General features: G+C 45.6%; 1 protein-coding gene across 2 annotated transcripts in view; it reads left to right on the top strand.

The window, feature by feature from the left end:
- Positions 1–8,073: 8,073 nt before the first annotated feature.
- LOC113890145 (protein argonaute-1) overlaps positions 8,074–12,526 on the top strand; it is a 36,408-nt gene continuing 31,955 nt past the window's right edge. Inside the window, exon 1 of one of the 2 annotated variants that reach the window (XM_027537848.1) lies at positions 8,074–8,287. In XM_027537848.1, the coding sequence (XP_027393649.1) occupies positions 8,263–8,287 (25 nt within the window). In that variant the 5' untranslated portion in view covers positions 8,074–8,262. The remainder of the gene's footprint in view (positions 8,288–12,526) is intronic. The other variant, XM_027537849.1, reaches the window with a different exon arrangement.

Raw genomic sequence — 12,526 nt, 5'->3', positions numbered from 1 at the left:
CAAAGAAATAGGCTTGATCTCTGTCAGTTCCAGCTTGGGTGGCACTACACTGCAAATCTGCCTTGGTGTCAGAACCAGGGACAGCTCCTTCTATCCCTCCCCCAGTGGCCCCTCCCCTGGCTTAGGCTGGGGAGAGAATGGGCGCATTTGAGAATGGTGTACTTCTCTAGCCTCTTCTCAGTGTTTCTTGCTTCCTTCTTTATGCTAGGATAGCAATATTGAGAGTTCCTGGTATAAGTGCTATTTCTCACCTTCATGCTCTCAGCTGATGCTGCTTAGAATATCTTTCTCCCATCCTTCCTTTCCCTGGCTAATCCTCCTAGGCCTGTTTAAGTAGGTATCTCTTCTAGGAAACCTACGCTGATTACCCGAGGCTGAGTTAGACTATCTCCTCTTAGTTCCCATGGCACCCATGCTTGCCTTTGTCATACTCAGAATTGCATTGAAATGACCATCTGTGCTGTCCAGTACAGTAGGCATTGGCCACATATCTTAAGCACTTGAAATTTGTGGCTAGTCTGAATTAAGATGTGCTCAGTTCAGTTCAGTCACTCAGTTGTGTCCAGCTCTTTGCAACCCCTGGACTGCAGCATGCTGGGCCTCCCTGTCCATCACTAACTCCCGGAGTTTACTCAAACTCATGTCCATTGAGTTGGTGATGCCATCCAGCCATCTCATCCTCTGTCGTCCCCTTTTCCTCCTACCTTCAGTCTTTCCCAGCATCAGGGTCTTTTCAAATGAGTCAGTTCTTTGCATTAGGTGGCCAAAGTATTGGAGTTTCAACTTCAGCATCAGTCCTTCCAATGAATATTTGGGACTGATTTCCTTTAGGATGTGCTATAAGTATAAAATATGCAATAGATTTCAGACATATTTTTAAATGTAAAATATTAATATTTTTATATTGGTGATATGTTGAAATGATATTTGGAAATTAAATAAAACATATTACTTTTTATTTTTTATAACGTGACCACTAGAAATCTAAAATTACATATGTATCTCACATGATATTTATATTGGCTAGCACTTATCTGTATGTTTGTCTCTTCTTAAGGGTAAGAACTGACTCAAATACATTCTTATCTCTTTGTATTTCTAAAGCACGATACATAGGGAATGATGGGAATACCTGATGCTAGTCCTCAGAACTTGGGCCTGGAATAGCAAGGGTCCAACAGACATCACATGGTTTGGTTTTTCCATTCAGGAACTTGGCCTTTCTCTCTACTTAACCCAGGCTTTTTTTATATGTCTTCTTATTGATTCTTACGAATTTTCTTTTAGATCACAAGCATCTCTCATTAAATTTATTCCTAAGATTTTAAATTAGCTATTTTACCATTATAGTTTCTAATTAATTAATACTTGTTCTAGGAGTGAATGCTGTAGATTTTTGCTATTTTCTTGAATCTTTCCACTTAGTCTTACTAATTTTAAAATTAGTGAGACTGCATATTTTCTTATTATATAATTGCAGCTAGAATAAATATTTTTTTATTATGTGTTTAAGTTTATTTCTCTCTCTCTCTCTGTTCTGGCTAGAATATCCAAACCAGTATTAAAACAGTAGTAAAGAGTGACCTCATTTATTCCTTCAAAACAGGAAAGCATCTCTGCTTCTCCACTAGCTAAAGATAGATAGTCTATTATCTTGTTAAGGTAATTGATTTTAATTATTTTTATTAAGAATGGGATTGAAAGAAAGTGAAAGTCACTCAGTCGTGTCCAACTCTTTGCGACCCCATGGACTATACAGTCCATGGAATTCTCCAGGCCAGAATACCGGAGTGGGTAGCCTTTCCCTTCTCCAAGGGGTCTTCCAACCCAGGGACTGAACCCAGGTCTCCTGCATTGCAGGAGGATTCTTTACCAGCTGAGCCACCAGGGAAGCCCAAGAATGGGGTTAAAATTTATCAAATATTGTTATCTATTGCAATTATCAGGTTTATTTCTTATTAATCTACATATATGGCATGTATTTATTTTTGAACCACTTCTGAATTACCCTTAGGTATGTGATATGCTGTTCTTTTAATAATAATATCATGTAATGTTGTGGTTAAGAATGTTGATTTTGGAACCATCCAGCATGGGTTCATGTTCTACCTCTGCTAGTTGGAAACTGTGTGATCTTGGTCAAGCTTCTTAGCCTCTCTGTGTCTTTATTTTTAATGATAATAAAATATCCTGTGTGTGCTCCTTAGCCCAAACTCACCTGTATGTTCTGTGATACCCCAGGACTTTTGTGAGGATTATGTGAGTTAACTTATGTAAAATGTTGGAACAGTATCTGGCACTTAATATTAAGGAAATGTTTAATAATGTTAGATGTTAATATTATTATCATAATTTTAATAAATCTCTTACAGAATTCTGTAGGTTGGTATTTGGTTTGTCATTATCACATCCATATTTCTGAGATCTCTTTTTGTAATATCATTGTATGATATGAGATGTAGATCTTTATCTGCTAATGTGAACAAATTGGGAAAATTCCCCCTTTTCTCATGTTCTGGAACCATTCATATAACATGGAGCAGAATTATGTCTTTAAGGAATGATTGGATGCATTACACAGTAAAACATCTGGGCCAGAAATTCTTTGGCAATTTTTGATAACTTTCTCAGTGTTCTCTTTAATTGTTGCTTAATTGTTGCTTTTTATTCCTTTGCAGTTTTTAAAGAAAAAACTTGTATGTAGATTAAAAGTTTGATCAAGTATCAAATTCATTAGTTTATAGTTCCGTAAAAAATTCCCTTGAAACTGTTAGTCGCTCAGTGGTGTCTGACTCTTGCAACCTCATGGACTGTAGCCCACCAGGCTCCTCTGTTCATGGGATTTCCTAGGCAAGAATACTGGAGTGGGTGCTGTGCTGAGTTACTCAATCATGTCTGACTCTTTGCAATGCCATGGACTGTAGCCCACCAGACTCCTCTGTCCATGAGGATTCTCCTGGCAATAATACTGGAGTGGGTTACCATGCCCTCCTCCAGGGAATCTTTCCAACCCAGGGATTGAATCCAGGTCTCCCACATTGCAGGCAGATTCTTTACTGTCTGAGCCACTAGGGAAGCCCAAGAATACTGGACTGGGTAGCCTACCCCTTCTCCAGGGGATCTTCCCGACCCAGGGATCGAACTGGGGTCTCCTGCATTGCAGGCAGATTCTTTACCAACTGAGCTACCAGGGAAGCCCACTGGAGTGAATAATTAGTTCCCTTATATTTATTAAATCTCTATCATGAGTTTTAAAATTGGAGGGCTATAAATATGTTCACTGTCTTCATTGTGATGATGGTTTCACAGGTTGATACACATGTTCAGTCCAGTTCAGTTCAGTTGCTCAGTTGTATCTGACTCTTTGTAACCCCATGGACTGCAGCATGCCAGGCCTCTCTGTCCATCACCAACTCCTGGAGTTTACCCAAACTCATGTCCATTGAGTTGGTGATACCATCCAACCATCTCATCCTCTGTCATCCCCTTCTGCTCCTGTCTTCAATCTTTCCCAGCATCAAGGTCTTTGCCAATGAATCAGTTCTTTGCATCAGGTGGCCAAAGTATTGGAGTTTCAGCGTCAACATCAGTCCTTCCAGTGAATATTCAGGACTGATCTCCTTTAGGATGGACTGGTTGTATCTCCTTGCAGTCCAAGGGACTCTCAAGAGTCTTCTCCAACACCACAGTTCAAAAGCATCAATTCTTCAGTGCTCAGCTTTCTTTATAGTCCAACTCTCACATTAATATGTGACTACTGGAAAAACCATAGCTTTGACTAGCTGGACGTTTGTTGGCAAAGTAATGTCTCTGCTTTTTAATGTGCTGTCTAGGTTGGTCATAACTTTTCTTCCAAGGAGCAAGTGTCTTTTAATTTCATGGCTGCAGTCACCATCTGCAGTGATTTTGAAGCCCAAAAAGATAGTCTGTCACTGTTTCCACTGTTTCCCCATCTATTTGCCATGAAGTGATGGGACCAGATGCCATGATATTCGTTTTTTGAATGTTGAGTTTTAAGCCAACTTTTTCACTCTCCTCTTTCACTTTCATCAAGAGGCTCTTTAGTTTTTCTTCACTTTCTGCCATAAGGGTGGTGTCATCTGCATATCTGAGGTTATTGATATTTCTCCTGGCAATCTTGATTCCAGCTTGTGCTTTATCCAGCCCAGCATTTCTCATGATGTACTCTGCATATGAGTTAAATAAAGCAGGGTGACAGTATACAGCCTTGATGTCCTCCTTTCACTATTTGGAACCCATCTGTTGTTCTGTGTCTGGTTCTAACTGTTGCTTCCTGACCTGCATACAGATTTCTCAAGAGGCAGGTCAGGTGGTCTGGTATTCCCCTCTCTTGAAGAATTTTCCACAGTTTGTTATGATCCACACAGCCAAAGGCTTTGGCATAGTCAATAAAGCAGAAGTAGATGTTTTTCTGGAACTCTCTTGCTTTTTCTATGATCCAGTGGATGTTGGCAACTTGATCTCTGGTTCGTCTGCCTTTTCTAAATCCAGCTTGAACATCTGGAAGTTCACGGTTCATGTACTGTTGAAGCCTGGCTTGGAGAATTTTGAGCATTACTTTGCTAGCATGTGAGATGATTGCAATTGTGCGGTAGTCTGAGCATTTTTGGCATTGCCTTTCTTTGGGATTGGAATGAAAACTGACATTTTCAGTCCTGTGGCCACTGCTGAGTTTTCCAAATTTGCTGGCATATTGAGTACAGCACTTTCACAGCATCATCTTTTAGGATTTGAAATAGCTCAACTGGAATTCTGTCACCCCATGAACAGTATGAAAGTGAACCCCATGAAAAGGCGAAAAGATGGGCCACTGAAAGATGATACATATGTTAGGATTGGTTAAATTTTATATTTTGTATATGTGTAGTTTACCTCTGTGAATGATACCTTAATTTTTAAAAGTCTGCCAGTTTCATCTTTCCAAAGTAGAAGCTGACATTTATTAATTGCATTGTTCATGATTTCTGATTTTTAAAAATTTTCCCTGAAGTAAGAAATACATTTTATTATTGATAAAAAGAAATGGTGTATGCTGGAAATGTTGGTGATTTATTTCCTGATAGAAGGGTATATGATTTTATGTTTATTATACTACCTTGATTTCATTGTCCCTAGGCTGTTACATAAGTATTTTTAAAAAGAAAGCATTGATGGAGATACAGTTTTTTTTCTTAAGCCATTCTTATTGTTTGGGGGCCAGAAACTCTAGGTTCTGAGAGGGTGTGTAAGTGGAAAGACCTGAGTTTTGGCCCACATAGTAGAGGTGCTTGGGTGTGAATTAGCTATGAATTGAGATGCAGGGATTAAACTGAAGACAGAAGGAGCCAGTAGCTTTCTGGGAAGGTACATCAGGAATTACTGGAAGAAGTTTGTCTGCATAAAAAAAACAAGATGCTGTCTGGAATTCCTTTATACTCTACTACTTTGCCTAGCCAAGAGTGAAATCCTTGATAATGAAGACACTCTGCAAAAAGACCCTCAGGCCAGAGCCAGGCTTGACTTCACTAGCCACTTTGGAGGTGGATCAGAATAGTGACCAGTGCCTTTCCACAAAGTTAAGGTGCCTTTCACGGAGTGAGGCTTGGCATTTAGAACAGGAGATTCAAACTCTTCTTAAGAATGCTGAGCTTCCAGCTTAGTTACACCAAGGCAAAGACTTTGGTGTTTCTGAGGATGTTTTGATGCCTTGATTCAGATCTTTCTGGATTTAGTAATCATTCTGGGCACTGCTTGTGTGAAGCACTAAAGGGAGACTGAAATGCATCTTGACATAGTCCCTGTTTTTAAAGAATTTAGAATGTAGTACAAGAAGCAGACAGTAATTATGGGAGCAGCCAGTACTTTGCCTGCATTCTTCTAGGTAATGTCCTAAGCTTTTATATGTATTAATAATAGTCCAATGAGGTAGGTACTATTTTCATCCTCTAAAATGGAGGAGGAGGAAATTGTGACATGTGTGTATGCTAAGTCACTTCAATTGTGTTTGACTCTTTGTGACCCTGTGAGGCCACAGCCTGCCAGGCTCCTGTGTCCTAGGATTCTCCAGGCAAGAATACTGAAGTAATGGCCGCATCAGGGTTGGAAGCGAAACACTGTGGCTCTGGAGTCTTTGTTCTTAACTTTATCTTGTAGAGCAGTAGTTCTCAAAGTGTGGTCCCCCAGGTCAGCGGCATCAGCTTCATCTGGAAACTTATAAGAAGCATATATTCTTTGGCTCCTACTCAAGAGCTCGGAGAAGGCAGTGGCACCCCACTCCAGTACTCTTGCCTGGAAAATCCCATGGATGGAGGACCGTGATGGGCTGCAGTCCATGGAGTCGCTAAGAGTCGGGCACGACTGAAGTGACTTAGCAGCAGCAACAGCAGCAGCAAGAGCTACTGAATCACAAATTCTGGAGGTGGTGCTTAGCAATCAGTGTTTAAACAAGCCCTTCAGGTGGTACCTGCTGTTGGAGAACCTCTCCTAGAGAAAAGCAAAAAGCATACTATTATGAGAAGTGTCAAAAATTAATCTTCCTAGTGGGTAGCAACTGGGTATGGCTTCTCTTCTTGAGTTCGTAGCATCTGGTGTAAAGTAGGCATCAAAAATACAGATGGATTCATACATATGAATGAATATATGGAAAAGTGATGTTTGAGCTGGGTCTCTTAGCACCTATCAGTTGATGCAGACTGAATAGGAGAAATGTTGGTAGAAACTGTGAAACTAACAAGGAGGTGACTGTGATACTTTTGTCAAGATATGCTAAGGGTCTGCATCAGCACAGGGAGCCATCACAAGAATGTCAGGAGATCATGTGAGCAGGTAAACAGGTCAGGACTTTGTGAACTGCTGTATAGGGTTAGAAGCAAGGGAGAGAGAGAAACTGTCATTTCTGGGATGAAGGTGCCCTTTGTAGAGACAGGAGGTATAGGGCAAGCACTTTTGTGGGAGGAAAGATGAGTTTGGTTTTGAACTCTTTAAATTTGAAATGCTGGTAGATCCAGGTGGAGCTGTCCAGCAGACACTTGGAAATGAGTCTGAGACATGGTTAGAAATAGAGATTTGGAAGGATAGTTAAGCCATAAGAATGGATGAGACCTTTAAGCAAAAAAGTGGAGAGTAGAATGAGAAGACAGCTAGGTTTGAAAACAAGGTGAACACTTTTCTAATGGATCAAAAACAAGAGGGGGGGCTCTTGAAGAAAACCGAAAAGGACTTAGGCAATAGGAGACCTCAGAAAATGCTGAAGCCAAATAAAAGACTCAAAAAGGAAGGAGAGGCACAGTGTCAGATGCTGCAGCGAAATAATTGAAAATTATTCTTTGAATTTTGACACAAAAAGTGTTTTAAGTGACATGGTGAGGTCAGAAGTGGATTGACTGAATTCAGGCGTGAGCTGTAAGTGAGAAAGTGGAGACAGGTGCTTCCCAGCCCATAGGTAGAGCTCAGTAGATGCACTTAAGTTGAGACGGTGACATCTTCCAGGGTAGGCAGCGTCTCTTTCATATCTCTGGTCTCAGCGCCCAGTACTCGGCCTGGAAGAGAGGGTGGCGTCAGTGAGTTCAGTGACTAGGGACGGAGAAAGGCTTCGCGGAGGCAGTCGCTTTGCAGCCGAGGCTTGAAGGATGAGGGTGATTGGGAGGAGAGGTGGGAGGCAGGGCCCCTGGGTGTTGGGGCTCTCGGAGTGTGTGAGGGTGGCCTGGGAATGAGGTGGCAATGTGCGCGTGGCTCTGTGCGAATGGGGGGAGGTTGTGTGTAGGCTTGGAGGAACATGTTTGGGGAAAAGACAAGGCCGGAGGCTGCTGCGGGGTGGGGGTGGGGGGTGTGTTGTCCTCCCGCCCCGCCCCACTTACGCCACTGCGCGGTTCCGCGGCGCCTTTACCGGAGCCCTCCCGCCGGGCTGCATGGCAATGGGTGACCGCCAGGGGCCGCTGCCTCCGGTCCCCGGTGCCCCCGCCCCTCTCCATTGGCCTTTGTTGCCGTCGGAGCGCCCCGTTTGACTCGTTCCCGTCCGCCCCCTGGGCCTGGCGGTCGCGCCTGCGCACTGGCAGCTGGCCGGGCGCTCGCAGGGGGAGCTGCTGCAGGCTCCGCGGCGGCGGCGGCAACGGAGGCTGCGGGGGCGGCGGCGCGAGCGGCCGGGCTTGGGGGGGCAGCCGAGCCCGGCCCGGGAGCCCAGGCAGCAAACGTGCGGGGTACCTAGGCCCCTCACGCTGGACTCCACAGTCTCCGGGCCGCCTGATCTCCGCACGGGTATATGGGATGGAAGCGGGACCCTCGGGAGCAGGTAAGGGCCCCCAGGAGCGGGGACGGTGCATGCTCCAAGGACTAGGGGACTCTCGCGTGAAGAACAGGATTTCGGAGTGAGGAAGGGTTTCCTGAGTGGGGAACGGGGCTCTTCTGGGATGGGGGGCCCAGTTTGAAGGGGGCTGTGTGCAGTTCCGGGGGAAACCTTGCGAAGGGAAGCTCTGAGACGGGGGCCATTTATCAAAGGAGCCTGTATGCACTCGTGGAGGTGGGAAGTGCTTTGGAAGAAGGGCCTGAACGCACAGGAGGACTCCTGGAGGTACCAGGAGGCCTTGGGAGAGGCCCGGCAGGTGGCAGGGGGCGGGCTCCAGGTGTCCAGGAGAGGGGGGTCGACACAAATGGGCCCAGAGCTGCCGCATGCCCTGGGCGGGGGCTCAGCCGGTATGGGTTGGGCTGGGTTGATGTCTTTTGGGAGAAGGCGCCAGAGCTGGGCTGTGAGCTCCGCCCCAGCCGGGCCTGACGTGGGGGCGAGGGTCAGGGGGCAGTGGGTGGGGATCCAGCCCTGGGATTCCCCCCCTTAAGTCTGGGAGCTGGAGTGGAGGCGCCGGAGCATGCGCGGAGGCAGCTGGAAGGGGCTGCCCGATGTGGTGGGGGCGTGGCCGCCCGAACCCCACTACCCCTAATCCCGCCAGGTTGACTTGGTAAAAGGAGCGCGCTGATGGGGTGTAGTCTCTCTTAGGTTATACTAGCAGGACACAAATGGAAATGGGTCCCTTCCCCATCTTGGGGGTCTTTGGCTTGGCTCTGAAACCTTCAGTCTCAATTTGCCAAGAATAGGTTGAGGGAAATGGACAAGTTTCTTCTTCTGCCACTAGGATGAGGAAAGACATGGGAGCAATGTTTTAGGTTAGGGACAGGTCCTACTTGAAGACAGGCCCTAGAGAATGTATTGGTTGCTGAGGGACCAAAGCCAGGACCAGGTTTCCGTAGAAGGGATTGTTTGCCTGGTTTGCATGTTTCTGGTTCAATAGCGAGCAGAGTTGGGATCTTTTAATCCAAGGATAATGACCTCTCTATTTGAATGTTTCCTGAGTTGACAGCCTAATCTTTCTATGCCTTAATGTTTTTATGGTTGCTGTCCCCTACTGGGTATCTTTTCTTTTTGCTCTCTCTGCTCCCCAGAAATTGTCAGAGCCATGTTGTTAGACCCAGCGTTGTCAGGCTAGCCTTTTGTCATATATAAGTTGTGTGGGGTACGGGGAAGTTTATAGCCTTCACCATAGTGTGTCCCAGGTGATAGCCTTAACTTCTCCTTGTTCACAATCAGGAGAAAAGGAGATTAGAGGGGAAACTGAGGCAGGGCTGTCCCAAGAAGGCCAGAGTCCCTGGATGGGGTGAGGGTGGTGGCACCTCCTGTGTTCTGGGTGTCTTATCTTTTTGGTGGGAGGAGCAGTCTGGACCTGGGAATCTTTTAGATCTTGTCTCACTACTTCCATTTGATCTGGAGGGGAGAATAGAATTTCCATTTGGGACATGAATTTTATTTCATTTGGGACATGAATTTCATTTCTGGTTGAAGCAAGCATCTTTGTCTTTTATACCAGATCTTATACCCTTAAGGAAATAACTCTTGCCAACTCATTCAAGTCATTCATTCAGTGATCTTTTAAGTATTTAGTGACTACTTTCACCAAGATGGAAACAACCTTGTAAAGGCTGTATAAGCCTTAAGGTGGAATGCAGGGGGCAACCAACTTCAGAAAACTATTAATACTTCCTTTTCTCTTAGGCTGCTCTCTCCCTTCCATGAACTCTCTTGGTTTTCTGGGCTAGAGACTACTTGCAACAACCCCTGGAGCTAGAGTAGTAGGACACGGAAGTCCAGATGGGTTAATGGGAGCTGGCACCCATACCAGACTGCTTGTGATGTTATTCTGATGAATTCCTAGTGGTCTCGAGAGTGATGAAAAAATTAACGTTTTGTTTTTGGTTGTTGTTACAATAAATAAGCTTCTACGGAAGGAACTAGAGCCTGGTATCTGGAGTTGGCTGTAGCCTGATGGGGCAGGCTTTACCTCATCAAAGGGTGTAATTGAAATTCATTCTGGAAGCTGTGAGTAGAGGGATCCCATAAGTGCCTCCTTCCTAGGCTAGGACTATTTTCTTGGAGGTTGGAGGACATAGTACACAAAGCAGTGTATTGTTTCTGGCTTCACTGGGCTCAAGGCCAGATGTGCCGTCTGTGCTTAGGTGTGTTTCAAGCACATATACTGGACTAGGAGCTCCTAGAGGGTGGAGTTGGTGTCTGATTTATCTGTGGAACCAACTAATGTCTAGGCCTTGACACAAGTACATCTTTATTTTTTGAATTGAGTCACATTCCATTGTGAACATAAATGGTTAAGTACATTGTATGGCTATCTAATAATTTGTGTGTACTTAGTGTGTGGATAAATTCTTTTTGAAGAGTTTGTCCTCTTCCTCTTCGCTTACTGGACAGCTAACCCAGCCTTGAGTTTGTCTTTTGAATGGGTAGTCTAGCTTATTGGTAGCTATGTGGGCCTCAGAACTGCAGGGAAGGGGTCCCTGAGCCAGGCCTTTCGGCTGTTACTTTTCCTTCCCAGGGCTGGTTGGGGATGGGGGAGGGGGAGTGTCCTTTTCATAGCCCCTCCCTCCTTGCTTTTGTCTGCAGAGGACGGCCCCGCCCCCTTCCCCCAAGGCCCAAGCTTTGTCCTCCGTGCTGGGGCCCTCATCTGCATCACAAAGTGGCCGTCTGTCCCTGTCTGGGTCTGAAGGGAAGTGTCTCCCTTTCTCAGACTAAAAGCTGGGGGCAGGGTGGGGTTGGGGGAACTTTGTACTGCCGTAAGACTTGCAGGAGGATGGGGTGGGAGAGAGGTTCTCTCTTCTGCTGCCTTCCCTAGTTTGGGTATGAAGGGGAGGGTGGGGGCCTCCCTGTTTTCTCAGAGCCTCCTAGGAATGGAGGGTGCCTAAGGCTAAGCCTGGTGTGTAGTCCTATTTCTGAGGAAGAGAAGCCTGTGAGGCTAGAGTGTCTGTCCCATCCCCCATCATTTCTACCCAGCCCCTAGCTCTAGGGGATGTCTTTCTCCCAAGACTCCAAACAATTATTCAGCCTGGGAGGCTAAGGAGGTGAATGGAATGTAAGAACTTGGGGAGGGGAAGGGTATCTCTTACCAGCTACTTCCTCTAGGGTCTTGTTTGTTCTGAGCTGGATTTATAATTGTTTCTGAGCAGTTTGCAGGTGTGTGTGCGTGCGTGTGCGCTTGTGCTTGTGTGGTCTTTGTGGTGTGTCTACGGTTCTGTTTGTTAATTGGTTTCTTATCTGTGTGTTGAACACCTCCTGTATGCCAGACACTGGAGATTCAGCAGTGACCAAGGCAGATAAATACAGTCTTTGTATCTTTGAAGAACTCACAGTCTAGGTTGGTGAGGGGTATGTGTACGAAGGTAAACTGTCCAGGTCTAAGTATGTGTTTGGATGTGTATGTCTGACTATGGCTTGTATATAATGTCTGTCCAGCTCTTTCTACAGTTGGTGGCCAGGGGCTAGTAGTTAAGCTTTTACTTCCCCAGGTAGCTGAGTTCTGAAGGCCTTTTCTCCCCAGGCTGGGCCTCCATTTCTCTAAGTTTCCCTGTAGGGTAGGCTTGACCAGTGGTTAGAAGGAGACACAGCAGTTAGCTCTGGGAAGCATGCCCCTCCTTGAAGGGGTCTGACCTCTTCCTGACCCCCCCAGCTGAGGATATGCCCCATCCCCCCAGCCTGGCCAACTGTGAAAGCAGATCTCTCTGATAATGGGAGGTTCTCGGCTGTTTTATCCCTCTCTCCTCCCAACTGGGCTGGTCCTCTCTTGGCCAGGACGATAGTAGATGTGGACAAAGGGTTCTCTTAGGCAGTTTTCCTTTTGTCTTCCCTTTCCTCTCAAGCTAGAAAATAAAACTAGGGGCAGCAATCAGGCTGGTGGCAAAAGAGGAGAAAGTAGTGGGAGTTGGCCCAGCCCTAGCCCTTTCTCAGGGGCCTCTGGTGTCTTAAAATTGACCCCTACTGCAACTGTTGGGGCCCTCTGTGTGGAAGGAGATGTGGCCCTGGAGAATCTTGTATTCTTCCCAGAGCCAGTAATCTCATCTTCTCCAGCATGATAATTGCTGCCCCTCCTTCCTAAGTCCTCTACTCTAGCCTGCTCTTGCCTTAGTCACCTATGTTTAGCGGACCTTCATTCCCTAGATTTTTCTTCTTTTGAACTTTTGCTTCGTTCTCTCCCCA

This window comes from Bos indicus x Bos taurus, chromosome 3 (assembly GCF_003369695.1).
Source record: "Bos indicus x Bos taurus breed Angus x Brahman F1 hybrid chromosome 3, Bos_hybrid_MaternalHap_v2.0, whole genome shotgun sequence".
Classification (NCBI taxonomy): Eukaryota; Metazoa; Chordata; class Mammalia; order Artiodactyla; family Bovidae; genus Bos; species Bos indicus x Bos taurus.
Note: the sequence above shows the minus strand (reverse complement) of the source record. Positions and strands in the feature narration are given on the sequence as shown.